Source organism: Temnothorax curvispinosus, unplaced genomic scaffold, assembly GCF_003070985.1.
Source record: "Temnothorax curvispinosus isolate PA1 unplaced genomic scaffold, ASM307098v1 QBEX01000740.1, whole genome shotgun sequence".
NCBI classification, from domain to species: domain Eukaryota; kingdom Metazoa; phylum Arthropoda; class Insecta; order Hymenoptera; family Formicidae; genus Temnothorax; species Temnothorax curvispinosus.
In genome coordinates, this window is record NW_020210520.1 from 1,378,363 (window position 1) to 1,406,208 (window position 27,846).

Sequence of the window (27,846 nt, forward strand, 5' to 3'; positions counted from 1 at the left end):
AGCTTGTGGGTGGTGGTTTCCGACTACACTAATCGTAATCCACGGCGAAACGTCTTTCATCATGGCACACGTCAGCACAGCGCGCGCCCTCTGCTCCTGTTCCCCTTCATCGTATATTTGTATATGTGTGATGTGTGATGTGGAGTAGCAGGTCGGCTCGCGGGTGACAAGGAACACGATTAGACTAAATCGCGGGGTATATCGCTGATCACGGAGCGTCGAGGAATCGCTCGCCAGGATGGTAAGTGATCGTCTTCCGCGACCGCGACCGTGAAGTCGCTGTCGAAATCCCAAAGAAGGGAGTCCCGGAGCGGTGGGAGCGCGAGCCCCGCGACACCGTCCGCAGATGTCATCCATTTAGCGGCGTGTGACCGCCAAGCATTTAATCCCGCGAGTATCGCCAACCCGATTGTATGCGACATCGCACGCTCTCTTTTTCTTTTCCAGGTACTCATCGCCGCTGCGGTATGCACCAAAGCCGGGAAAAGTGAGTTCTTGCCAAACGTTCTTGCATCACTGCCGTCCGCGTATGCGTGTTCGGTTGGACAGTGTCGCCCGGTTGCGCTGGGCTAATCACATGATAATCCTTGCTTCGTGTCTTTAATTCGCACTTCGTTCTATTTGTTAAGGAATCAGTATCAATCGGTACACTGGTTGTTAAGAAAAAAATTGCATGGTTTACTCTGTTTACTTAAACTTTTTTATCAATGGAATTGAGTAACTTGGAAAAATATTTGCTGCGACTGTTTTCATCATTACGGTTTGCATTACTCTTCCAGCCATAATTTCTCGACAGTTCGTCGAAATGACGAAGGCGAGGATAGAAGGCCTACTCGCTGCATTCCCGAAACTAATGAGCTCGGGTAAACAGCATACATTTGTAGAAACGGAATCCGTTAGATACGTTTATCAGCCCCTTGAGAAAGTATACATGCTGCTCATCACGACTAAGGCCAGCAATATTTTGGAGGATTTGGAAACTTTAAGGCTCTTCGCGAGAGTGGTAAGTGGGCTAATCAATCCCTGTATATGAATACTTGTCATATATCGTCATGCGTAAGTTAAGTTGCAATGATATTTGAATCTTACAGATTCCAGAATATTGCAACTCGATGGATGAACTTGAAATAGCAGAGAATGCGTTCAATTTGATATTTGCATTTGACGAAATAGTTGCGTTAGGCTATAGGGAGAATGTCAATTTAGCACAAATCAGAACCTTTGTGGAAATGGATTCACACGAGGAGAAGGTCTATCAAGCAGTCCGAATGACACAGGAGCGTGAAGCTAAGAATAAAATGCGTGAGAAAGCTAAGGAGTTACAGAGGCAAAGGATGATGGAAGCTAACAAAAAAGGCGGAATTAAAAGTCCCGGATTTGGCGGAGGATACGGAAGCGGCAGCACCCCTGCTACTCCAGCTGTTGGTGATACAGCTAACTTTGTGCCTGAACCGATTAGACCTTCTTACAAGCCCAAACAGTACGATCAATCATTTTGAATCTTAATTGTAATTAAATTGTAATTAAACTTAAATCATAAGGCAAATAAGAGTAGAATGCCGTTAAAAAGCGAGAGATATAATATATAAAAAACTTTAAAAAAGTAACTCTGAGACCGAAGCGTTTGTAATTTCTATTTGTACTTATTTTTGTATGAAAGTTACTTTTTTGTATACTATATCTCTCGCTTTAACCTCGGCGTTCTGCTCTCATTTGCCTTACGATTTAAGTTTGATTGTATATCTAGAGAGCGTCTATCTTGCTCTAGCTTATAATATTTGCAAACACATTTTTATTTTGTAAATAATATTTTTTGTCAGGAAACCAGTCAATGCCGGACCAGGTGCAATGAAATTAGGTGGCAAGTCTCGCGATGTAGACTCGTTCGTTGATCAATTAAAGGAAGAGGGAGAAAATGTCGTGTCAGGACCCCTTGCTGCTCCTGGAACAAAATTAGCACAAATCACTCCTCAGATAATTAACACAGAATTGTATGTGATTATATTGATATGTAAGAGCTTCAAAATTATTCATGAACAGATCACTCATATGTATTTCCGTCAAAAGGGTTCACTTGAGACAAGAAGAGCGACTTAACGTACGCATCGGTCGGGATGGAGGTGTACAAAACTTCGAGTTGCATGGCTTGGTGACTTTACACATCTCCGACGAGAAATGGGGACGTATCCGCGTGCAAGTCGACAACAGGGACACAAGAGGAATACAGTTACAAACTCATCCAAACGTGGACAAGGAATTGTTTAGAGCACATGGACAGATAGGTCTGAAAGTACCCACGAAACCATTTCCATTGAATACTGACGTCGGTGTGCTGAAATGGCGTTTTCAAGCTCAAGACGAAGGAGCATTACCAATTTCAAGTGAGACTGCAATAATAATTTTCATATACGTTTTTATTTAATTTTAACTTTTTTAAATCCATACATTTATGAATATTTAATTAATTGCTTGTAACAGTAAATTGCTGGCCTTCTGAAAACGGAGAAGGTGGCTGCGACGTGAATATCGAATACGAATTGGAACAGGTCGACCTCGAATTGAACGATGTGCAAATAAACATTCCTCTACCTATTGGTAGCAATCCTATCGTCAGTGAATGCGACGGGCAATATACGCACGAAGCACGACGAAACACGTTAGTTTGGTCCTTACCGGTCATCGATGCTTCAACGAAATCAGGCTCTATGGAATTTTCAGCCCCGTCTTCTACACCTGGAGATTTTTTCCCACTTCACGTTTCGTTTACGTCCAAAACGCCGTATGCCAAAATTAAGGTATAGAATACATGGATTTCTCTGCGTGTTACGCAAATTACATTAATCAATATAAAAAAATCAATATAAAAATAATGTTTATTTTTATTTTCCAGGTTAGCGAAGTTTTGCTTGTAGAAGATGAGAGTCCAGTTAAGTATTCGGTAGAAAGCGTATTCTTCACTGATAATTATGAAGTTGTATAAGACATCGTGGATAATAGCTGAAGTATTTGCGCATATAAGAATATGAAAATAGGCACAGTTCAGTGGAGAGACAGTTGTTACGATCAACAATCAAGATTGACTATACCATATTTGAATTTTAATTTTATTGCCATACAACCATTCCTTATATGATCATTGAGCATTGATATATGTCGTTTACTATATTTATGTACATGTATCAATTTAATACGCTATTTAATAGCTGTCCGGTGCCGAATACTTATACACGTTTGTAAAAAAGAAGATATATTTTAATTGGACAGAACTTAGTTATGATTCATATACGCAAATTTATCGTATTTACTTTCTACTCGATACATATATTTTAGTATTGCAATAGCTCCTGCAGAAGATTGTATTATTACCAAATATATATATATCAAATTTTGTTACTCGTTCGTATATTTATGTACCTTGTATCTCGGAAACTATTTCACGCTATGCATTGCCATCTTCCTTATTAGAGCTCTCAGTAAAAACGTGCTATATAGAAGTTCTTATAGTTAAAGGATGAAAATATTGCTGTTTCTTAATGTTTATTTACAATTTGTAAAAATGTGTATAATATACAAATATTACAATTTAATGTACAAATATCGTTATAATTCATCTGTTGGCATATTTATAATTTGTGGTATCAAATGATTTTCAATAACTGCTTTAGCTGCAAATTGATAAAAATCAAATTAACTATTTTCGTATAAATACTTTCACATGGTTTTACAAGAAAATGCTTACCATTCATTGAATTATTCACAATCGCTGCTTTATAAGCACTTATATTCGAAGAATTAGTAAGCGTTACATCCGCACCTTTTGTTAACAATTCATAGCACACGTGTGGATGATCGCAGTGTGCTCCGTAAATCAACGGAGTGTTACCATCCTACAACAGAAATATAATCATATGACACACGATGCTAGATAACAAGTGTATAATACTTGGGTAAAGAAAATGCAACGTGCGCACCTCGTCGCATGCGTTAGGATCAGCCCCATGATTCAACAATAATTTGACAACGTCGTGATGACCGTAGGCGGCCGCCAAGTGTAAACTGGTCTGTAATTTTGGTCCACAACGATTTATACTGGCGCCCCTTTTGAGTAATTGCCTGGCGCTACCCAATTGCCCGTAAGCACTGGCCCACATCAATCCTGTTAAACCCTGTTCATCGGTCATATCCACTGAATCTGCATAGCGTAAAGATGAAATTCTTCTACAACAGTATTTGTACGTATGTACATCAACTTAGTTTCTAAGATGTACACGATGTTTACTTGAATGTATATGATCGGACGTAAGTTCCCCTTGACCCGCCAAGGTATGAAATGTGATATCGTTATCAACGTAGAGCTGGTGTATCTGCGTCTGAGTGTTGCCTCTTTGCAAATTTGTGAGCAGAGTGGGTGGCTGCAAATAGAAAAGATATAGATACTTTATATATTCAGGTACAAAATACAAATATTCCACGATGGGACTGCGGAGGATTTTGCGACAAGAAAAAGATCCCCTGACGTTTTGTGGAATTCAGGGGAAGGCTGTTGAGGGAATACCTTGTACGGTTGAAACGCGCTGGTTCTGGTCGCGTCTTGCCACGCTCCCGGTGCCCAGTGCCACTTCGTCTCGATCGGCTCGGACTTGCAGCCGATGCTGACGGTCTCCGGCTTGCAGATCAGCGGCTTCGGCCGTATCCCGATCGCCGACCCGTCGGGGGTGACGCTCTTCTCGCTCTCGGCCGAGCACCGGCCTTCCTTGATCTCGTCCTCGTCCTGCTCCTCCTTCATAATCAACTCCGAGTGGATCCGGTCCTCCATAGCTGTCAAATAGCTGTCAAACATGAATTTCAGACGGCACAAACGACGCGCGAGATGCACCGTGCGGACCAGTTTCGTTTTACGATGCCCACCTTGTTCTTTATCGGATTAGTCAAGATTGGTCGAAACGGGAGAATAGAGAATTTCCTGTTAAATCGCATAAAACTGTATTCGCGCCATGTTGGAGGTTAGGAACGCGTCATCTCGAGGTCGAGGACATCCCGCCGTCGGAAGACGTGGGATTCGGCCGTCATTCTCTCGCATCGGTATCCTTTCACTGCTTACAATTAAATACGGCAATGATCGTGCAACACCTTGAATAGATACTGTGAACTTCCGTTCGACAGTATTGTGTTTACGAAGAGATTTACGAGCCGTTACGAACGAGCGCGGTTCTCGCGCGCGTCTGGAAGCCACATTATACAGATGCGCGGCATATGCGTGTCGACGATGCATTTATCGCTATCAATGATTTACGTTTTATGTCATCGTCGTCATCGGACGGCCCAGGCTGCTGTAGGGGATCCAGGAATAGTCGGTTGTAAATAATCGATCAGGTCGATCTCGATTTTGAAGCAAACTATAATAAACGATCGGCGACCGGATCGGTCGAAACTCGTCGCATCAGAAATAAAAATTAAATGCTGAAAATCGAATTAAAAAAATAATGAATTGTTTGTTACTCCAAATTTCATCTCGCGCCGTTAAGTTAATATGATAATCCTAGGCTACGGTCAACGTGACGCTGCAAATGCTTCGAAGCATTCCTCTTCTCTTTTCTTTCAATGAAGAAAGAAAGAGAAGAAGAACGCTCCAAAGCATTTGTAGCGTCACGTTGACCGTAGCCCAAGACTGCTGCTCTCGAACGGTCTATTTTCGAACGATTTGGATCGAACTTCGATTAACTTAATGTTCAAGCAATAAAATTTAATTAAGTCCGCATTAACGAAACGGTGTTACTCGATATAACGTCTATTTTCTACCAATGTAAATTAACTTTAATCTCGGTCAATCTCGGTTTAACTTACTTATCTTTTTTTATTTCTATAGGACTAGAAGAGAGATTTATTTTCTTATTCTTAGAACTAAAAATTCTAGTTCTAAAAGAAAAATATAATAAGCAAGTTAAACGGAGATTAAAGTTAATACATTGGCAGAAATAGACATAAGTTCGGGCAATTTCGGCCGAACTCCGATTAATTTAATTGGAATTGCTTACAGCAATATTTCTGGTCGCACTATACTACGATTCATTGTCCTCTATCTAATTTTTTTCCACGCGAGCAACAGAAAATTAATATATAGTTCTATGTTGATAAAACATTTTATTCGATAAATTAATCGCCGTTTAATCGGAGTTTAGTTGAGATCATCACTATATATTACGTGTCTTTTGGGCGTCAGGGTGCGATAAGAGAAACACACGCATTTCGGTTTCGGATTCAGAGTTATTTATTAACACAGTGTACTTACAGCATTCACTAGACTAACGAGGGAGGAATTTACTAATAATTTGGCATTGAGAGGGAAGGGGAGGGTGGAGGGGGGCGAGGGAGGGCGACTGATCTTGATTATACGCGCTTTCTCATCAGCAAGGCTTTTCACGGAGAGCAAGCCGAATAACGGCCGCGACGTGTGCTCAATCGGGCGTCTAGACTATAAAGATCGCGCCAATTTGGTGCAATCCATTCTTCCCTGATATTTTATACCGCCAACAAGAATACGTATTTCTACTTTAACACGACTGACGACGACGATATAGGTCGATCAAATTAGAGGGATAGAGCGAGGCGATGCTCGAGTTCATCTTTCTTCATTAATATAATTAAGCTCAATAAAGTGATTCCCTTTTTTCTTTCTGTGAGCAGGGGGGGGAAAGAAGTGACAAAAAAGGATACGTGTCGTAATAAAATTTGGGGTTCTTCCTAATCAGTCTTTTTTGTTCTTGTCCTCGCGCGAGATTATCACAGAATTCAGATTATTTAAGATTTAAGACATTTAAGTGAGTGGCCAGTGAGAAGAATTGACGCGATCTCGTCCGTGTAAAACTTAGCGTACTTTGTGACGTTAAATGCCGCGTCTAAGGTCGATCATATGTGTCTCTGTACAATTTTTGCGGAGGATTATCTTCGCGAATTAATCCCGTTGCTTTTTGCGGTACGAAGATACGTACCGCGTACACATCGATGTCGATGAGAAAGACTAGAAATCGATGTCGGTGATGCGTGCGAGTAGCTTGTTTTAATACAGAAAGAAAGTTCGCGACAGGCATGGAAGTGTTCCTCTCCGTTTATCTCTCTCTCTCTTTCAGTAAACAGAATGTATATATTGTCGGCAATAAGCCACCACAAAATGCGCAAATTGTCCCTCGACAATTTCAACAATTACGTTCCTCTGCTCCTTTTCTCGTTTCTCTTTATTAGAATCATAAATAGAACGGAGTGTTCAACATTCGATCGTTTACAACGTTTTATAAAGTACATTAGTACATTAGTACGGGTCGTTCATATCAAGAGTCAATCGATAACAGTTGTTAGCAGACGGTGACAAGCGGAAAATTAGCATGTGGTCGATCGTCATGTGATATACGTATAAAAATTTGTCAGCGCGATGTAATTATTTCTTCTACCTTCTCTTTCCGCGCGCGAAAAAACTCTCTTGCGAGAGACTTCTCGCGAAATTCCAATATCTACGCACACGAGAACGTTACACGAGAATCTTTTTTTTTCTTGCATGATATCTTTGACCGATCGCAATCTCGTTCCCTCCAACGAATCTTAATCTTAAGTTAACGATAATTACAAATTTATCGCCGAAGGAAAAGTGTATCTCTCTCTCTCCTCTCTCGCCTGCGTAATGTTATTAGAATCCTTTAAACACGCCTGATATTCTCGAGCGCAGGTCAAATAAGGAAACGAAACCTAAAGTAGAATTATATTAAACACTCCTCCTATGTAGATGCGTTATTTTAACAGGAGATTATCATTAAATTAATGAACGCCGTTTGCTTGTTTACAGCCAGCTGATGTCGCGATCAGCGCTATGTACATGATTAATTAGTTTGTCATACAATTCCACAGCTTCTTGGAAAAGAACTTCCAACCTCCTCTACGATTGTAATTACATTAGTTCGTTTCTCGGTCGCGCGAGATTTTTATCATGGCAGTATATAAGGCATGCGCGTTCTTGTCTTCCTTTTTTTTGTTTCCTTTGTTTCGCGTACGTAACTTAGCTTACATGTTTACGCTCTCGCGACGGTATTATATCGACATTTAGATCTATCGTCTACTCTCGCCGCGGAAGACGAGAAACGAATTAATCGCGGATATATTTAACATGCTGGTCTTTTTTTCTTTTCTCACCTTTCCTTCCCTTTTTTTTTTCTTTTAGTGAAAATGCGAACAACTTTGAGTCAAAATTTCAACATACATAAGCAAAAACTACTTCTTCGTGAATGATTATCAATAGGTCGCTATAATGACAAACACGTCTTACGTTAAGTCTTATTTCATTGCTACATTCAAACTTCACGTTTCCAATAATAAAAATCGTTAGACATCAACATGCACCTAACATCGATAGAGATTGCTTATCGTTTCCCTTATGCTAAACTCCTTTTCGTTACACGTGACAACTCGAACGTCGTTATACGTCTATTATTTACAGCTTTTCGGATCGGTGATGGTGATAATACTTGATAGCGATTACTATTAGAAACTCTCGATAAGATATCTCGTATTCGTACAATTCTTGTGACTTATGATTCTCTCTTCATTAGACTCTACTCGTTAACGCCCGTCTATAGTGTAAAACTAAGCAAAAATGTAATAATATTATCTACACACAATTCTATCATTCAATATTCCTCGTAAATTATAAATACACTGTATGAAAAATGTGTCCATTAGTTTTTTGTTTTAGATGAATAAATACTATACACAATTTCGGGAGGGGAGAATAGGTTAAAATTTTCTTTTTTTCTTTTTAAATGCGCCAGGTGATCTCGATTGGATCCTGCCCAATCCTTCAGATTTACGTCCTTATTAGCGTTATCTGTCGTTCATTATCTCTCTAATCCTTTAGCACGCTTCGTGGTATACGTATAAAACGACGCTACTTTATTAGTAGTAGACACTACGCTAATAGAACATTTTGCGGTAGTCTTGCTGCTTGTATTAATTTTACTTTCTTTTTTTTTAAGATTGTATGACGAGAAGCTCCAAACAGGAGAAATGACGATCATAATTTTATTAATACGAATAAATTAGGGAATAATTATTGCTATTTTTAAAATCCTCGTCATCGATGTTAGACATCTTATTAAAAACACGAAGCGTACTAGAAGAAAATATAAAAGTGTACCTCGTTTACGTTACTGGAAGAGTACATTATACTTCCGTGGTACGACTGTAAGGGCCAGACTCTTCAGATTGCGATAGTTTTCGCTCTCGTTTGGCGAAGAGACCTCCTAAAAAAGACGGCTGCTGAGCCAGTCCCTTACCACTGGCACCAGGGATCGTAGCCCCTGGATGAATAGGATGAACTTGTCCAGGATGCTTAATGCCTTGGCTCATCGAGCTGGCAGAAGTAGATTGAAATGAAATAGACATACCACTATCCAAAGAACCCACGCTTCCACGACGCTGTGGCTTCTCTCCAGCAACTAAACACATACATTTACATGTTATATTTATTTGCAAAAATAAAAAGGTATAAATATACACTTCTTTCTACTTACACTGCTCGTGTATGTCCAGAAGAGAATTACTAAGAGCGGAACGTTTCAATTGCGTGTCGACATCGACCGTTTCTGCTCTGTCGGAACAAGTCCCGGGACAAGGACATATCTCCACATCGGCAACGCCGGAGTCTCTGTTTTCCGCACCGCCCCGCGCGCCCCTACTGCTCTTTTGTCTCTCCAACTCAGTTTCGATACGCAAAGTTTCCATTTCATCCATCTCACTGATGGATTCCCTAAGATCTTCCACAAATTTACACCTGTCATGCTCATTTCGAGCGTTAAATGTGACTAGAACTTTTCCGTCGACACGCTGAGAGAGTCTTATGCCGTATGGATAATCTGCAAGACAAATAATGGCAGCCGAGAGTTAAGATTACGTTAATATTTTGATATCTTCGTAAATTTATTTCGTTGCTGAAACTTACGGGGAACCTCGAATAGGGTGACCACCATGCCGCAAAGTGTAAAGCTCTGCCTGAAAGTGTAAGTTACACTGTTCTTCTTTTTGCTCAGGATCTTCGTAACGACGAGCAAGTCGTTAAAGAGGAAAACCTCTCTCTGATGAACACCGGGTCTCTCCTTCTTGTGGATGTCCGGTATCTCGTAGAGCCTGCAGTAACACACCAATCTTCTATGCGGCAGCGCCATGTTTGGCTTCTTTCCAACAATAGTTGCCTGGACCTTCATTACTTGCGACACGTGGTCGGAGCCCGGCTTGAATTCGTTATCTTTTACCCGTTCGTAAATGCCAACTAGAATATCTCGGTCTATGTCGCCGCAATCATCGATTCCTCGGAGATTCTTTATGAAATCCTCGAGTCTCATTCTGCGCTCAGGTTTTAGATTCGGTGTGTGCAAATCTGTATTAAGCATGATAATAGCAAAGGCCAGGACAAAAACAGTATCTGCCGACCGCAGCCTCGATATTACATCGTGATTGCATTGACAGTAACGTTGGCTGAAGACCTCCATAAGCCGCTCGATCTTCTGCGCCTCGCCGGGCATTCTAAAATAGGCTTGAAACTTTCGTAAAGCGACATCCACTTGCATTCCAGAGAGATCCAACTCTTGAGAAAAACATCTACAAATTATAAGTAGTAAATTATAGCAAAAACATAGATAATAATTATAAATAATAAAATACATTTTTTTAACACATTACGAAAGTGTTATTTAAAAAAAGTATCTTAAAAATATATAATTAATAATAAATCCATCTTTTACTAAAAAAATTTGTTTTTTTTTGTTTTTGATATTAATCCAAATGTATTAAATATATTAAGCCACTCACTCAAGCACTGCCATATTGAAAGTGTTCTGCAAATTCCCGAGGTACTCTCCTATCATCTGTTTAGACAATCCCTTTCGACTGATCAAGAATCTGGCGACTCCTTGCGGGCTGTTCTCCAAAAATCCACGTCTGATGAGGTAACTGATCCCTCTTTCCGGCTTCTTATTAAAAAGGTTTAGGCCGACCCTGTACTGCCGCTTCCTCACCGTCTCAGACACCTTGTAGCTCGTTTGAGTCGGCAGACTCTCTGTGTGGTCCATCAGGGGAAGCTGGTAGCCGGAGCTGGCATGTGAGTGTCCGAGCTCCTTCACGTTAGCGGCCATCGTCGCCGCGTCCGTGGTATGACTCGCGCATTCCTGATGTTCCGGCGAACTCGGCTGATTTCACAATGAAAACGATTCCGTTAACGCTTTTCGCTTACGTCCTCAAGAAATCGCCGTTATTTGCGCTAAGCGCACAAGCATAAATATAACAAGAGAAAAAAAAAGGAAGTCAGCTATACTCACAATCCCTTTGTGCTTCCAAACGGGCGATCCTCTCTGAGCATCGCCCTCGGAACTCTCGCAATTGGTGGAATCGCTGCCGGAACTCTGCACCGAGCTTAGACTACCATTCTCCACGCTTTTACTGAGACCATTGTGTCGCGGTTCCATAGATCTCGAGGTGATGGAGGACGTTCTCTTCGGCACCTCCGGCGGGACCTTCTTGCCGGAACTTCTCGTTCTGCTAGGACCAAGCTGATTGGCATTGTTCCAATTTTGCGATATCGTCGTCTGCAGATTGTGCGGCGTCGACGGCGACGTACACGGTGTTCGCAGCAAGTCTCTTGGCGGCGTCTCTTGTCTCAGACCACACAAAGCTTCCTGTGTTAAATAGAAATCGCGTCTTTCTATCAAATTAAGGCGCTAAAACGAAATTGCTGCAATAAATTATTCTCGTTCATTTTACAAAATGATCGTTCGAACTGTCGAGTATTCCTTTGCCAGTTAACATGACGTTACGTTTATCGACGCTCACCTGTGGATTGTAGTAATGGATACTGGAGCCGCTCTCTTGGGAGCTCGACTCCCAGCAGGGGCTCGGTGGTAATTGCTGATGTCGGTTGCACGGGCTGGGCGCCAATGAAGGCGTGTGTCTGCCGCTTTGATGTAAATTGTGATTCGTGTGTTGATGGCCGCTGACCTGAACCTCGCATCTACCGCTCTGACTCCTCGGTATAGGCGATTGCGAGTTATCCACGTGCCGCCTCTCCCTGAGAGACATGCTTCGGATCGGCATCGGTCTGTTATATTCGCAGTCAATTTAGCGCGATAAAAACTTTTTGTAACGTAACGAGAGTACGCGCGCGCGCGGAAAGAAACGTCTTGATTACCTGTTGGCGGACTGTGCCTGCTGAATATATATCTGACTGTGATAGACCATTCTCTCGTGATCATTGAGGTTGCGATCCGTCGCCGCCTCCTGAAGTTTCCTACTCAATCGCTTCTCCGCCTTGGCCATCGCCGTGATCGCCGCAAACTTCTTCAGCAACGTGTACCTCCGAAAGGCACGTTGAATCGTCAGCGCCGCGTTCCGCGCCTTCACGCCGCCGTATTTTCGCTCCAGCATCTCGATCTGCTTGTCGAGCAGATCCTGCGACAGCTCGTATCTGTACGGAACGAGATCAAGCAATTTTTAACTACCGATCCATCCTCCTGACCGTGATACGTCCTCGATATTATACGATTTTTCATCCGCACGCGAATCGTTACGGTTCCGCGTATCTGTTGTTCGTTCGCGGTCGCGAAAGAGAGTATAAAATTACAACTTACGCGGTCTGCAGACGACACCGCTTGAGCACGTCGCCGTTGCGGACCGAGCCCTTCTTAAGATGACTCTGCTGATACCCGGCAGACTGCGGTTGCCCGCCGAAGCCCTGGACCATGGTGCCGTAGCTCTGCGGCTGCGAGTAACCCGTCGCGTTGTGCGAGTAGACCTGCACGCCTGCAGCGGGATACGGCGGCCCGTGCGCGTAATTCTGGCTCTGCATGTAGGACTGGCCGGTGATGTACGATGTCGTCGACAGGGATGTCTGACTGCCGGAATACGCGCCGTGCATGCTGTTGCCGTGGATCTGGCTAGCGGCCGTGCTGCTGTGCGACGCCATGGGTCTCTCCACCTTCGTCGGGAAGCTGCACAAGAGACGGACACATGTGTAATTAGCTTTTGCTCGAGACATCATCCCGTAAAGCATTATACTTCCAAAACTCAAAAGTCAACGACTCAATAGCAAAACTTTTCTGATAAATTGTCTCAAAGAATTTGATGAAAGGTACGAAAGAAATCGCGGAAGATCATCGACGGTTAAAAACCCGAAGAGATGCTATCGACTAAAAGGCTTTCATATCAACTTTTCAATTTTCGCAGTTGTCCTCGAAAACGGAACGTTGAATAAAGAGATTTTATCTCTAGATTTTCAATTTAGTTTTTCATCATCATACTTTCTATGGTACCACCAGTTTATAAGGCAGCCTACATAAAGAAATACTGTGCGGTAAGACCGTACGGGGATATAATTGAAATCAGATAAACGACATCGCTCTGTTCGCGCGGCTGCAAACGCCAGGTGTCTTTAATTATTAGACAGACGCGTATAAGCGACGTACGCGGCGTTCGTAAGAACAAAGTAAAGACGCACCCCCTGAAGTAATAAACGCAAATGATCATGTTTGTGTGTGCTGCCGAGGACTCGGACGATTTTCCACGTGTATCAAATTGCGCGATCTATCTTCGTCTATGATGCGGCGTGGTTGCGTGCCACGGACGTCCTCGATGTACGACTCGCTCTTGCGCGCAATTACACCACGCGATTGCGCCACGGAACTGTTTCTTCTCTCGCCCAAGGAACGGGGCACGCGTCTCGCGTGTCGACCACCTCGAACACCGAAGACGAACTGGCGATGGAGGATGGAGGAGAAGCAGCTGGCGCTCTCGAGGCCCCGCTTTTTCGGACCATTGGGACGAGAAATCCCTGAAAGGATTTTGGATCGAGGACGAGGGGTGTAGTCTCTTCCCCCCTCGGGACGGCACAAAGGTGCACATTACATGGCCCGTATATCTCCGACGTATCCTCGCCGCGCCGCCGCGCCGGTGTGCATCTGGCAGGTGCACGCGGCAGCGATAGCAGCATCGACAACGGTGTATCTGACCGTGACACTCAACCTTCCGCGGCAGAGAACGCTTCTTATGCAACGCGCGTCAATTAAATGACTTACGTAAAGATCCAACATAACTTAAGCAAATGAACGCGCGATGTATGACAAATGCTCGTGCCGCCGGAGAGACGAGTCATGAGACGCGAGACAACGCAACTGCGAGTTCCAAGGAGCGATGCACGATTCGCGTCCGACTCTCGAACCTTATACGAAATCGAAAATTCCCTCCATTTGATAAAATAAATATTTAGGTACCTAATGTTGTAATATATGGAGAAATAATAATGAAACGTATCTGTGTGGCCTTGTAAGAATATTGGTAGATAATTAAAATTAGAGCGTGGTTGAGAAATCGATGATACCGCTCCGCTATAATGCATCACTCTCGTAAGTTGAGCCATATTTCCCTGCCGTAATCAGTGCGTGTACCATTAAATGTTATACGATAATTGAACAATAATGCGGCGTCTTAATAATACAAATGCGGCGGGTAACATAGAGGCAACGTAACCGCGTGTGTAATAGCGATATAGCGATTCTCAAATTGACGGGTTTTTAATCTTAACTTAGAACAATATAAATATAGAATATAGAAACATAGAACCAAGATATTCGACATTATAATTGCTAATTTTATTAGCAGAATTACACGTATTACTAGAGTGTACCCTTTTAAATCGAAGTTCAGAAACCTCAATAAAAATATTACGCGTCCTACGGGAGAGTAGAAGTTGTACCTCTACGGCACAAAGGAATATACTTAAATTCAGAAAGCGTATCTGCATAGGAAAGCATAACTGTTTAGGAGAAGGAATATATTCAACATCATTACTACTGCTAGTGAAATAAATATTATTACATATCGGGCTTTTATAAAGTCAGTTGTGAAACTTAAACGCAAACATTGGAAAGTCCCCGGAACCATCTGCTTCCGGAGAAGAGGAAGCACGTGCGCGACGGACGTAAAATCTTCCGGCAGAAGGAACATGCCGACGACATCGTAGTTGCAAGTAAATTGAATCGATACTTTTTATCAATTGTATTTTTACCAAAAATCGGTTTGGAGTTCAGAAACTTTTCGGGGAGAACATCGGCGAGCCCCGGTAATAGGAGCAAACACACGTCGCCAGAGACGCGAGTCGAGATCCTGCGTATAAAGGGAAATAAACGCGGGACGATGTGGCATTAGAGCCTTCCCCAGGGAAGAAGGAGGAGGAGGAGGAGGAACATCTGCTCCATCGTCGGCTGCCTGCGACTCGCGTGCCACAACGCGCGCGTGCTATCCGGAGCCTCCCCGACACGGCTTCGCAGAAGCGGCACGGGACCCTGCCGCCTGCCTGCCGTGCCGATGGTGCCCCGACACGCACCTGGCTCGATGTTTTTTCTTTGAGGAAGATACCACGGGCGGCCAAATGCACGGCTGGCTTCTTTCCTGCCCCCCTTTTTCAAGAGGTGCTTCTCGACGGTCTATACCTAGTCCTTATTCCACTTTGATCCATCGAAAACGGATCGCGTCTTACTTAAGAAAGTATCAGATTATTTAAAAGACTCGTTCATATATATTTTCCTTATATCCCTTTTACGTAAAATAAAAAAAGGAAAGCAAACAAACTTTTCAATCAATTTGAAAGGGAGAAAATTATTAGGGATGTATCAGAGAATGAATAGATAAGACAGATTGTATTTAACATAACTGCGTTTTTTAATAAAATATCTCGTAAAATATCTTCAAAATGTATTTTTCGACGAAAGAGATCCTGCAGGCGTTTATAGGATTACGAAAATGTAATAGGATTGGCCGGTGAGAACCACTATACAAACACAAATCCCGAATCAAATGAAGATGAAATAATATTTCCTTTATAAGTATATTTAATGTCATATTTTATTCATATTTCATATATTTGAATGCGATATTGTATGACATTTCATTTTAAATTTTGAATAATAATCGTGCTAGTAATTATCACATTATTACAATGTCAATTTGTATTTTCAATATTTAACTCGCTAAATCCATAAATACAGTTGCATAAAACAACCTCACAGTATCTCTATAAATGCAGTTACTTGAGGAGAATGTTGCAATATCCATGCATCGCGCGCGTAGTATGTAAATTAAGGATTATCGGTGCATCTTACGTGACGATAACGATACAACGCACTTACAATTTAATCAAGTTTCACCGTTGAAAGCAATAGACACGTAGCATCTCGTTAACTTCTTAACATGTAACTTGATATATCTCCGAAGTACATGCAAACGTCCTTTGTTCCTAGAGAGGAGAGAATTGAATTACCGTGTAGCGATAGCTTACGTTCATTATCATTGGCCTAAATGCGCACAATATAAGCCATTTGCATATTGCGAACTCCCCAGACGGATGACACGGTCGTCATATCACATTCGCTTGAGAATTAACCGTATTAGTTGCACAATGCATACGTGTACATGTATAACATAAAAATATATATGTTCCTCATTTCCTTTTTATATATACATAATTATATACATATATATTTATAAAAAATGTAAAGATGAGAATATGAAACGAAAATGTTTTGTATTGTGAATTATACAATCACGGAACTTTGGACCGTAAGTGACGACAGTTTGATAAAAGCTCTCTCACGATCAATTACGATGAGGAAATCAGCTGACAGCTCATTTCCACGAAGACTGACGGAGAGGCGCGTTTAAGGACGTCTTTGCTCCACTTACGCGACGCCTCGGCAGATGCAGATGCATAGAGGATTTGCGCAAGTGTCCATCGCTCCTGTCAATTACGCCTAACGTCGTTTATTCACGGCACGCAGTTACGGCACATTTTATCGGAGTAATACTAATAAACTTGCGCAGACTCACGCAAAAATCATTCCGAGAAGTTCTTAATCCCATTCGTGTGACTTGACGAGGCGTCAAGATATAAACGAAATATTCTCTTGATATGTACGTAAATATTTTCTGACATTACGGTGCCTTTTACGGGATGTTTTGCAGGAATAATTTTCTCAGGACACAAATAAAAAAAACAGATGTAAAGATAAGTATAAGAAATATATACATACGGAGAGAATTTTTTGTTATATTTTACCCTTAAATTCACTACAAACTTGAGACAACTTGGCAACCAAGGAATTTTTAAAATATACAAAAGACATTTTACAAACAATGTGATAAAAATTACCAAGCAGATTGGTAAATTTTGAAAAATTATTGAAATTTCCTAGATATATTTTAGTAAAATTAATCAAACATATTTTACATTTTAATGTAATAGATAAATATTTTGTATTATGGTGGATATTAATCAGAATAGCTCGCATACAATTCTTGGTAATACATGTCCCACAACTACCATGATTTCAGGGTATAAGAGAAAATTGTCTCCGTGTAGAAACATAAAAAATAAAAATATGTATGAATAAATGAAAAGAAAAGACGGATATCAAGAAAATTGAATTACTTCAATTACGGCCCCTCGGTTCGGGACCGTAAATAAAATTAACGGTACATTATTAGCTGTATGCCTGATCGCTGGTGCAATTTTCGGCACGTAACATTTCTGACATCGAGAGGAAGTCAGGTGGTCAGGTAAGTGTGCTATGAGGTGTATCGTGCGGAGAAAAAGTCTGTGTACACGGTGTCTCGAATTCATTACGGAAATTATTAAAGCGTGCGCCATTATCGCAAGCGCTGTTCGCGCGGCGGTGCTGCTCGTGCGCCGCCGTGGACTAATTATCATCGAGCAATTAACAACCGTTGATTGCCATTACCGGCGTGGGTGCGCGAGCGCGCACGCTTGCGCGAGCATCGAGCGATCCTACCTTCTACCTGAAATAATTTTGCTCTCTACCGGCGGCGGTGAGCATGTGCGTTGCCGTTCATGTGTGTGCGTGCGTTCGCGATAGTCTATCCATGTGTTAGAGAGGAAGAGGCGAGGAGATGATGCCGCTTTAGAGAGATTACGTTTCCTCCACTATGATAATTACATTCGTGCGAATCTCGTCGAGATAACGCCGGTAGGATGTTAGCATCGCTGACGCAGTTTCCTTTTCTTCAATAGAATTCGTCTAGTTCCTTCCGTTTACATACAAATTTGCGTTTCTGTAGATTCACGATATATAGTACTTAACGAATTGGATAAATTTGTAGATTCCGTAAAGAGAAATTAAGTAAAAGCATTAAAGGATACGAGCAATAAACAAATTTTAATCAAAGAGTTATCTTTTTGAAACATCTTACACTATATTTTAAGAAAATGGAAATTATGCATGGCGAGGTCTTCTATAGTTACATTTTAAAAAATATGAGTTTAAGACGACTTGAAGATTAGTTTTTCTTTAGTGACGTAGACATAACAGCTCCGACGAAATAATACACGATGGAATGACATATTCGATTTTGCCGTTCGATTACAAATAGTGAATTGATAACGGTCATCCGTTACCATCAAATTCGATAGGTCGTTAGTGATTCTGGTGAAATAGAAATAATAAATAGGTACCGATTGATGAACGACGTCGGTGTGGAGTAACCCAACTGAAGACGCGACCTGACGACCTTCTCCTGAACGGTCACCATCCTCGAGCTTCGCGAACTCTGGTGCACTCTGGTGGTTCGTATCACTTGATAACATTGGTGCTGAGTTTGAGGTGAGCAGACCGTCACCCTATCACTGCGTGGCTCGATCATCGTGTACGCGATCATCACTATTCGTCACGAAAGTGTTCACCGTTCCGGGGCGTGAGTCCCGCTTCGATTCGAGCCCATCGTTCTTCGCACAGCATATATACGTTTCAATTCAATTCGTAAACAATATTCGCGAATTACCACAGGTATTCTTTGGTTAACTGGCAGAAGGAATCACGTTAGAGAAGATACGCTCGGTATCCAACGGACCTAAATCCGATTAAAGCAGAAACCCCGTTATATCTCGGTCGGTTGTGGCGCAAATTAAGGAAAAGATTTCCGGCGTTAATGTAATATCCTGTTGCGTTCACTTGAAATTGTTGCAACTCGTTGCGGGCGTAAAATAAAATCGGAGAGTCGCAGTCTTTAAAGTAACCAGATAATTGCTGATAATGAGTTAAAAGTTATTTATTCAGTTACGTCGTCATAATCGTCATAAAAATTTAGGTTAGTAAGTTAATAATTCGCACATCAAAGCACATTAAACTCGGTCTTTATTAATAATTCTTGAAATCTAAATTGAATTCTCAAGCACAGAGACCACCTTGAATTTCATTTGGACTTAAGCCTCAACGTTTGACACTAAGTAATTGGGTTAACTATTACTGAGCTACTCTCGGCAGCGATCAATAGTGCCGTTTTCACTCGTCCGCCTTTTCCGGTTGATTCACGGGAATCACGGGCAATCGTTAAAACTTTCTAACGATACTTGATTAATATGCGTAACAGTTAAGTATATCACGTACGATATCTACGTGCAATGTTTTTATCAATCAATGATCTCTCTTTAATGAAAGTATTTTATATTTACACGTATATTTATGTGTGAAGGCTGAGTCGATATTATACATATAATATACGGGAAAAATGTATATGTAATCACATATAAATATTTTTCATATTTTTCCACAATTTACTTGCGCAGAGGGCGAACTTTGTCGAAGTGTGCGGCCTAAGTAACTCCTGAATATCCAACAGAAGTAAAACCAAACTACCCCAACGGAAATTAAAACTCGTTCTCAGCGATCAAAACGCCTTTAATAATTTTTAAAAAATTACGAATCTTTTCTTTTCTTTTCAGTTAAATTTTATATCGTATATCGATTTTCATTTTATTTTGTAATAGTGCATATTATGCGAGGACAAAAATTCGAAATTGCAACGTTATTTTTATTACACAGTTGACATTCTCCATGGCAACAGAATTTATGAACATTCGCACGATCGATTGTCATGAATAATACTTATGTTTGGCGGTTAAAAACGGATTCGGTGGAATGCGATTTGCAAAATCGAGGTAAACTAAAACTCTCGCGGAATTAACGCAATTAGTTTATGACCGACGAGTGCGCCGATGGATACCGTTTGTCGTTCGTCTTTACGCTCGTATCGGGGACGCACGTACGAAAAAGTCAAAGACGGCGAATAATAATGAGCACAGAAATCCTTCTTGCAAACGAGACCGCACGTGAAACGTTTTTAACGGTGCGACATATACAGCGAAGTAAGTCCTTTACAACACGTCGACTCGTCGCACAACTCGTTAACGCGATCCACTTTGCTCTCTTTCGTGTGGCGAAAACTTGTCTCGAGCCTCCCCGGGGCTCGCCGGTAGACAAACGCGAAATTGATTGAATTAATCCAACCACGACAATGGCGGAACACTCCACCGGATGCGCTCGCCGAATTGATCCAAGGAGGCGAACGCGAGGCTCGTTGCACCCAGCTGAATCAAATCGATTCAGATTCCATTCGCGCGAAGTAGATCGACGTCACGGGTCACGGGGGGATGCACTTTTCGCGTTTATCGCGATTCAATTTCACAGCGGCGACACTAGGCTACGAGGAAACGAACAACGGAACTGCCCGTTTTCCACGTCGAGCGTGGATTCGGCATCTTGTGCTCAGTGCTCCGGCGCGAAACAACAAAAAAATAAGGGGGGAACAATAAAAATACCTTGACGAACCGGCGAGCACGTTGATTCACAATCGTCAACTACACCCGTTCTGTTTGCCGTTAGCTTCGATACCATAATGGAACTGTCAAAGTCGAATGAAAGGTGGGGCGGCGGCCTCCCACCGGCGGCGATTTCAACGGCCGCGCGCATATACATTGTTACGCTCGTCTCGACGCTGCTACCGCTCGGAAATACAGGTCAATTCACTCTGGCCGTGCGCGATCGGCGTGTGTATATATATATATATATTTCTGAATCTACGTTAAAAAGAGGAGAGTTAGCGCCGAGACAGGACCGGCACGAGAGGTCATTGCACCCACGAAGGGGGAGATCCACTTTAAAGCGCGAGACAGGAAAGAAGCCCGATCGATTTATGGCGCACAAACGATTTCCAACGGCGATCTCAATTGCGCTCGCACCGATTGATCCGCGTTAATCCACCGTGTCTATATATATTCCGCGGAACAGAATTTCCCGTTTGTACCAGGAGCCCGAACAGTGATAAAAGCGACTCGAGAGATTGCCTGGGATAAAAAGTATTCGAAAAGAAATTAATGTCCTTCGAATTTTCGTATTGTCTAATTACGGCGCTCGACAAGTTAATCGGGAAAATAGAACAAAAGCCAGAATACCGTCCGAAATACGGTCGCGGCCGCGTTTCTCGCGCGATTTTTATTGAACGCTTGGTGTACCTCTATACGTGTTGACGATAAATTTATCCCTCTTTGAATGGTACGCGCGCTCGTACCGCCAGCTGAACTGTAAATAGAAAAATAATAGCGTACAACAGGTATATCCGCGTACCGGCTACTGTACTTTCACGTATGTTAATGTCGGGGCGATAGGGATTTCGCGTCAATACACGGCGACAGTTTTCAACGAGCGCGCGTGTTCCAGTTTTAATTTCGCACCGCCTATGTGCGGGCTATTGCGTTTTTTTTTCCCGGTTTGTTGAAGAGCACGCAAGCGAAATATCGTTCCACGCAACATCGAGAGATGGGAACTATATGCGGTCGCGCCGTACTCGCTAACGTATATCTTTTTCAAGGGTGGTCCGTCAAGTCTGTGCGAGATTTTGTTTACAACTAAATCTATCCGACTCTATTTTCGACTTTGCATACAACAATCTAATTCAAAAATACAATCCAGTATTTTCCAAAATGTCATCACACTCTAGAAAAGATAGATATATGATAGTATTTTTTTATGGATATATTTGGCGCGATATGTGTTTGCTACTATCTCTTTACTGTTAAAATTCATCATAGTGTCAAATTATATTCAATTTGAGTCATTTTTAAGTATTCCTATAGGGCACTCAATTTATAGTTAATTAAACTAAACCAACAAAGTGTTAAAATAAATTTCGACACATATGGTTGTTAAAAATAACAAAATGTTATTTAACTCAAGATATTGATTTAAATTTCATCCTTATAACAGTGTTGATCTCTCGAGATTATAAAGCCCGCTCTGATTTTTACGTCACGATTAGTCCTTCAATAACACATTGAGTTTCTCACGTAGAAACGATTAAAGTCGTATTTTCACTTCACACGGCCGCATTCACGAATACGTTCGCGAAAACAGAATTGCCTTGACAAAGCCATCGCCTTAAGCACCGTTAAACATTTTAATTTTCCTCGGCGCTCTAATCGGCACAATTTAAGGAATTTTTTCGCACGTGCTAACGAGGAACAAACATCATCAGTTTCACCAGTTTCACACGCGGGTCCGACTTCATCCTCCCTTCGCGGATCGGATACTAGTTTCGCAGCGGCGTCATGCGCGAGCGGCGGACGTACTTACGAGAGCGCGGACACGTCGAGATCCTCAATTTGCTTGTGGCAAAAGTAAAAGTTAGCGATCGGGAGAAAGCTTCGGTCGAGCGTATGCGCTCCGCGACTAGACGCAGGCGGCTGTGTGGGACCGGTCTAGGCGCATGAATTGCAAGTGGCAAAGGTTACAGGTGATTTCTGCGGAAAGCAGAGCCCGCGAGCGAGTTCGCCGAGGAAGAGGAATCGAGAGTAAGCCGCGCGAAAGCAACCCAATGAACGAAAAGGATTCTATTTTCTTTTTTTTTGTACCGATTGCCGAGTTCCAAAAGTGGCACTCATTCACAGAATGAGTCGCCAGACTTCTACCTCGCCGAGCCGAACATTTTTCCTCAATTTTAACAGCTGTAACAAGAGAGCCCTAAGTAACGGGCGTTCAACGTTCGCTTCGGCGAAACGTCACACTCTAATAACAAGTTCACGTCGGCATACTATCGGGTACACACGTAGGATAATAAGTTGCGCGCACGCGAGTCAAGAAAGCCGCGATTCTTTTCTGCATTCCTTTATTATCCGCTTTTCTCATTCCCTAATGACACGGTGATGGTATTCCCGAGCGTAATGAAGAATAGCAGGAGAAGAAGAACCAATACGCGCCGCGGAAGCCGCGAGCGGGTTTCTAAACTGGCGTGCAGTGTGAGATTTGCTCAATATTAGCGAACAAAAGTGTTATGTACGGTGGAATACAAATGCCTCGCGCATCCTCTCTCGCTTCGGAATTACGTGTATTAAATACATTAACCTCGAATTCAAATCGTGCGAAGATATTATCGGAAAAATACATAATAATTTAATAGTTCAAGCTGATTACTTCTCATTAGTTCAAGTCTTATCTCTTTAATTTAAAATCTTTAACGTACAATAAATTTTTAATATAAGCGTTGCAATGTATTTTTACCTCCCTAAATTTAATTAAATTTTACACCGCGTGGTATGTCAATTAACAAGAGTCTCTCTCTCTCTCTCTCTCATGAAATTTTCGAGCACTGCACTCGGCAGGAAAATTTTTCCTCATGTCCCTTCGCACACGAATGTGTACTCGGCAAATTTTATTTTCTCGCACACATACACATACGCGCGTGTGAATTCTCGGTTGACTAAACGCGAGCGAAAATGTCCGGTTCTGGATAACGGTCCGTAAAATGCAACGTAGAAAATGTACGGTCGCGCGGTTTTCATTTGGTATCGTCGGAAGGATAAATTTATCTTCGAAATCCTGGTGAAAACGTGTGGATCGGATACCCCCGGGAGAACGTGCCAAGACGTTCGAGTGAATAATAAAACGCGTAGTGAACGGGCAATCGATTTCTGAAAAGACTTTTCCTCGCGGTTGAAGACCGCACAAGATGGTGCTCTGAATTATGATAGAAGAGTATCTCCCCGGTTTCGGATTCGTCCAACATCGCCTCGCAAAATTTATAACGATGTAAGTTATTAAAATGTCTAACGACTAACTTAATTAACACGAATAGCTCGCGGAAATTAATACCAAAATATGTTTGCTATAATTATACCATGTATTATTTTCGGTATATTTAACAGATATTTAATTTTCCAATTATTCAGGCGTACGTTCTGTCCGTTTTCGTTGCACTTTCCTCACGTAGAATAACAGCAAGGGTATATATTTAGATTTCAGCGGGAAGGAACGGGAAGTAACGAAAAAAAAAAAACAAAGACCAGCCGAAAGTTAAGTGTGAGATTCCGTGGAAGACGAGTGTATGGCTCACGCCACTTCCATCGTATATAGGAGTTTCCTGCATTTTTCAAGCACAGTTAGCGAAACTCGCTTGCGTAGGATGGCCGAAAGCGCGCCGGGCTCGATTACTCGATATCATTGTATCCGAGTTTTGTTCTCACGCGAAAAAGGCAGGAGGACGCGAGGGGGTACGAGGGGGTCGGGAAATGGCGTCACTCGCGCGCTCCCACACGCGACGGCGGCGATTCCGCGTGCCCGTGTGTTGTGCACTCTCTTGAGCGACTAGATATCGCGCGAATGGTATTAACGGTACCGGCAATACTATTCGTACTACGTGCCTGGTGCCCCACGTGCTCGATGCGTGTGTGCACAAGAGATGCTGTTAACATAGTTATCGCGCTCGTACGTTGCGCTAACAGTTCCTCACGATGATATATACACGCCGATGTTGAACGTATCCGGAGCTTCGACATACCGATATCATTCTAAACCCGCGTATATCTCGGCGCACACTCGCGATATTACCAATCAACTATTACATTGGACGTTCGCTTGCGGCGACGGCGACGCCGCAAACGTCAGAGCGAAGGAAGGTCAGCCCCGCGTCACAGATGCATAATTCTCCGATTACGATCACCGAGGAGAGACACTTTGTAAGAGTATTTTTAACGGCGCGCTCGCACAGATGTGTCCCAATAAAGGGTAAAGGGCTCAAAGGGTGGATAATGCGAAACGATAAATAAGGATACCAGTAATAATATTTGTAACACAAAATTTAACGACGTTATTCCCCGTTTTACGATCGCCCTTAACGGCCCATTAATATCACTCCATACGCAGACATTTGTATATCCGATGGAACGTGTTCGCCGCTATAAATCTTTCGGCATTTTCGACACGATCGCGTACCGATTTTGTCATTTTTTTCACTTTATCGAGATAAGAAAACCAAATGCAATTTCTTAAGGAATAAAAATATTGTTTTTTTAACACATAAAAAAATAAATCGATCAAGCAATAATTTGAGAAAAATTTAAACTGCCAAATTGTACGTCAATCGAGTTACATATGTACGTATAAACTTTAAATTGCGCGTATCTTATCATTCTTGCGTGGCAGACACGTGAAAAGTATTACGTACGCGCCATTTGTTAGGTTCAAATCGAGATCCTCCATCGTCAAGGTGAATTGTATCTATTTCTGCATTATTTCTCCTATACGCATTGTACTGTTTAATAATGAAAACGCGCGGACACTTTTCCATTAACGCGCCACTGTGTCGTTGTCTGACGGCGCCGCGCGCATGCATGTCGATGCACTCGCGATTGATTTAAACGGACAACCGCCGAGAAACGTCACGTACATACGCGCACATGTGTGCCGCACACTCGCGCACGCACTCAAATGGGTTACTGTCCAAAATTGCTTTCAATGCCGAAACGGAGCGGAGCGTGCGACGCGACGCGACGTCGGCGATAGACGCGCCCGTTTTCGTGACGCACACGGCGTGAATTTAATACGTATCATTATCGTAGCGTTATATTGACGGCCCGTATAATATATACATGACCGCCGCGCACGGAGACTTTGTCGACAGCTTCTCGTTTTTACTGGTTGCTTTCATCTCGCCAGCCAGCCGCGCGCACGAATTTGCAATATTTTTAAAAGCCGGAACCGCCGATGGCGAGTAGCTCGCATTTTTCACGAACGAAGAACCCGGAAACGCGACGAAATATTTTATTCAAATCGACAGCGACTGCTTTATCTTGATGGAAAAATATGTTAAAGTAGCCATTCAATAGTAATTTGTAAATATTTATATCGATTAGGCCAGGCAAATTCCTGCGAGATCGTTGCTTCAGTATTTTCATTCTTTTATCCCGTATTCGGTCTATTAGGAAAACGACTATATTCCTATTAGTCATCGCATTTTATAGATTGTTATGTGATATTTGTGATCATTTATTATTCCCTATTTAATCAACAGACTCTGATATTTTTAAATACATATTTAATGCGCTTATATAAAAAAAATATTTTAAATTACATTTCCAAGAATGTATTTTCCTGTTTATTGTATTATTATACATATTTAGTTATTTCATCGTTATTTTTAGCTCATTATTAATTTTGATTTAGAATCTTCAAATTCTGTATATAACTTTTTTTAATAGATATATATCTATATATGTGTATTATTAAGAAGATATTAATTTTAGAAAGCATTTAGAAAGTTTAATTTAGAGAATAAATATTTCCTTAATATATAATTATGTTAGAAATTTTTTATTTAGGTCTAATGAAAATTTTAAATAAAAATTAATAATGAGCTAAGGAAAAAAAATCATTTTTTTTTTTAAATAATCTATATTCTCTTTTGTCAGTTTTCTTGTATAACTTTGATATTTTTATCATCAGTCGTGACTTATTATTAGTCCTTAAACAGAAGATTATTTTAAATAAGCATGAAATTTTCTTTCCGCATTTATACTCTTCTCACGGCCTTAGCATTCTTATCTAGTGTTCTTAATCGGCGTTTTAAACGAAACTCTTTCCTCTTTTTCATCGTCGCGTAGTGACAGCGTGCGATTTTCAGAATGCAGTCGAGTGTAAATACCGTCGTGAAAGCCGTGGCGAGCCGTGGCGACCGACTGAGAGAGAAAGAGAGAGACAAGCAAGTCTCGCGCTGCCCGCTCTCCCCACCGTCGTGATTTTCCGCGCGTATAACGCGTGGAAGAGAGCAGAGCGGGCTTAATAGATGCTTCGATCCTTTGATCTCTGTCTCGTTGATTCGGTGACCTTTAAACACCGAGATCACGGTCGGCTCGATGCGCGACTTTCGCGGCAGAAGGCGACTCTTCTCACTCCTCTCTTGCCCGTCTCGGAGCGCGCGGCTGATTTTTCCTCCTCGTCGTTTATTGTGCAACTCCGCACAACACCTTGCCTCGTGACAGAGAGAGAGCCAATCGCGTAAACGACGGCACACCGCGGCGCGCACCGTCAATTTTACCGCGCGATGATTCAGCGCGCTTTTTAAGGCGCACCGATACGGTAACTACCGATAAGGCGTACACGGCATACACGTCTTCCGTTTATTCCACTGACATCATATCCCGTAAGCGAGTTCCGCCTGGTTAGTCGTGAAGACCGCGACGGGAGCATCGTGGCGGCCGCGCGGAATCGCCGCGAGGATTCGCCCCCGTTGTTTATTCCGCCACTGCGAATCACGGTATCGCGCACACCCGTCTTATCGCGTTTACGCGAAAAATCCGCGCGTTATCGCGTCGCACTCGCCGTATACCCCCGGAGCATCGTTACGCGCGTTATCGCGCGGGAGGATCCGCGAGGATTCGCTCACTTGTCGTCGTCGCGTCGTCTTCGAGTATCGCGGCCGATTTGACGGCGCACGACGTAAAACGTGGAGTTTTCCTCCCGCGGCCGGCGACGAACGAGCGGCATCGGAGAAACGGTGAAACGTTCGCGAGAGGTACCTAGTAAGGCACGCGCGCGCCCGCTCGCTCGCTCGCTCGCTCGCTTCGCTCTATCGCGGGCCTTCGCGGTTTCAGCTTGACTGAGCCAGCCAGTCGGCGCCGAGCTGGATGTTCACGTCGAAACCGTC

At 42.4% G+C, this 27,846-nt stretch overlaps 3 protein-coding genes across 13 annotated transcripts in view; 1 reads left to right on the top strand and 2 right to left on the bottom strand.

Annotated features, from left to right (window-relative positions):
* The first annotated feature begins 101 nt into the window (after positions 1-101).
* LOC112457581 (coatomer subunit delta) lies at positions 102-3,389 on the top strand. Its single transcript, XM_025020734.1, has 8 exons — positions 102-241; positions 448-487; positions 780-1,003; positions 1,092-1,480; positions 1,821-1,991; positions 2,068-2,381; positions 2,479-2,795; positions 2,891-3,389. Exons 1-8 carry the CDS (start codon positions 239-241, stop codon positions 2,978-2,980), a joined length of 1,548 nt encoding a protein of 515 aa, XP_024876502.1. The 5' UTR covers positions 102-238; the 3' UTR covers positions 2,981-3,389.
* Positions 3,390-3,494: 105 nt separating this feature from the next.
* Positions 3,495-5,491, bottom strand: LOC112457610 (ankyrin repeat family A protein 2-like). 3 transcript variants are annotated; one of them, XM_025020791.1, is made up of 6 exons: positions 4,909-5,491; positions 4,556-4,829; positions 4,280-4,412; positions 3,972-4,192; positions 3,740-3,887; positions 3,495-3,665 (listed from the first exon to the last, which is right to left on the bottom strand). In XM_025020791.1, exons 2-6 carry the CDS (start codon positions 4,814-4,816, stop codon positions 3,601-3,603), a joined length of 828 nt encoding a protein of 275 aa, XP_024876559.1. In that variant the 5' UTR covers positions 4,817-4,829; positions 4,909-5,491; the 3' UTR covers positions 3,495-3,600. The 3 variants fall into 3 exon arrangements, with proteins under 3 accessions (XP_024876559.1, XP_024876551.1, XP_024876543.1); XM_025020783.1 differs by having other exon boundaries at positions 4,556-4,818; positions 4,909-5,488; XM_025020775.1 differs by having other exon boundaries at positions 4,556-5,490.
* Positions 5,492-6,244: 753 nt separating this feature from the next.
* LOC112457904 (IQ motif and SEC7 domain-containing protein 1) overlaps positions 6,245-27,846 on the bottom strand; it is a 43,274-nt gene continuing 21,672 nt past the window's right edge. For 2 of the 9 annotated variants that reach the window (XM_025021219.1, XM_025021269.1), the window contains exons 2-9: positions 12,660-13,019; positions 12,221-12,496; positions 11,866-12,130; positions 11,355-11,753; positions 10,849-11,225; positions 9,983-10,638; positions 9,555-9,896; positions 6,245-9,479 (exon numbers count right to left, since the gene is read on the bottom strand). In XM_025021219.1, the coding sequence (XP_024876987.1) occupies positions 9,205-9,479; positions 9,555-9,896; positions 9,983-10,638; positions 10,849-11,225; positions 11,355-11,753; positions 11,866-12,130; positions 12,221-12,496; positions 12,660-13,019 (2,950 nt within the window). In that variant the 3' untranslated portion in view covers positions 6,245-9,204. Of the gene's footprint in view, positions 9,480-9,554; positions 9,897-9,982; positions 10,639-10,848; positions 11,226-11,354; positions 11,754-11,865; positions 12,131-12,220; positions 12,497-12,659; positions 13,020-18,550; positions 19,100-26,844; positions 27,809-27,846 lie in introns of those variants that run through there. The other 7 variants (XM_025021259.1, XM_025021237.1, XM_025021251.1 and 4 more) reach the window with 7 other exon arrangements.

Excerpts from the sequence above, each read along its gene's own strand:
- LOC112457581 (XM_025020734.1), top strand. Across the intron at positions 488-779 it reads ATGCACCAAAGCCGGGAAAA|CCATAATTTCTCGACAGTTC; the intron begins GTGAGTTCTTGC and ends TTACTCTTCCAG. Across the intron at positions 1,481-1,820 it reads CCTTCTTACAAGCCCAAACA|GAAACCAGTCAATGCCGGAC; the intron begins GTACGATCAATC and ends ATTTTTTGTCAG.
- LOC112457610 (XM_025020775.1), bottom strand. The coding sequence starts at position 4,840 with ATGTTTGACAGCTATTTGACAGCTATGGAGGACCGGATCCACTCGGAG. Across the intron at positions 4,193-4,279 it reads GTCCGATCATATACATTCAA|ATTCAGTGGATATGACCGAT; the intron begins GTAAACATCGTG and ends TACGCTATGCAG. Across the intron at positions 3,666-3,739 it reads TGTGAATAATTCAATGAATG|CTAAAGCAGTTATTGAAAAT; the intron begins GTAAGCATTTTC and ends ATCAATTTGCAG.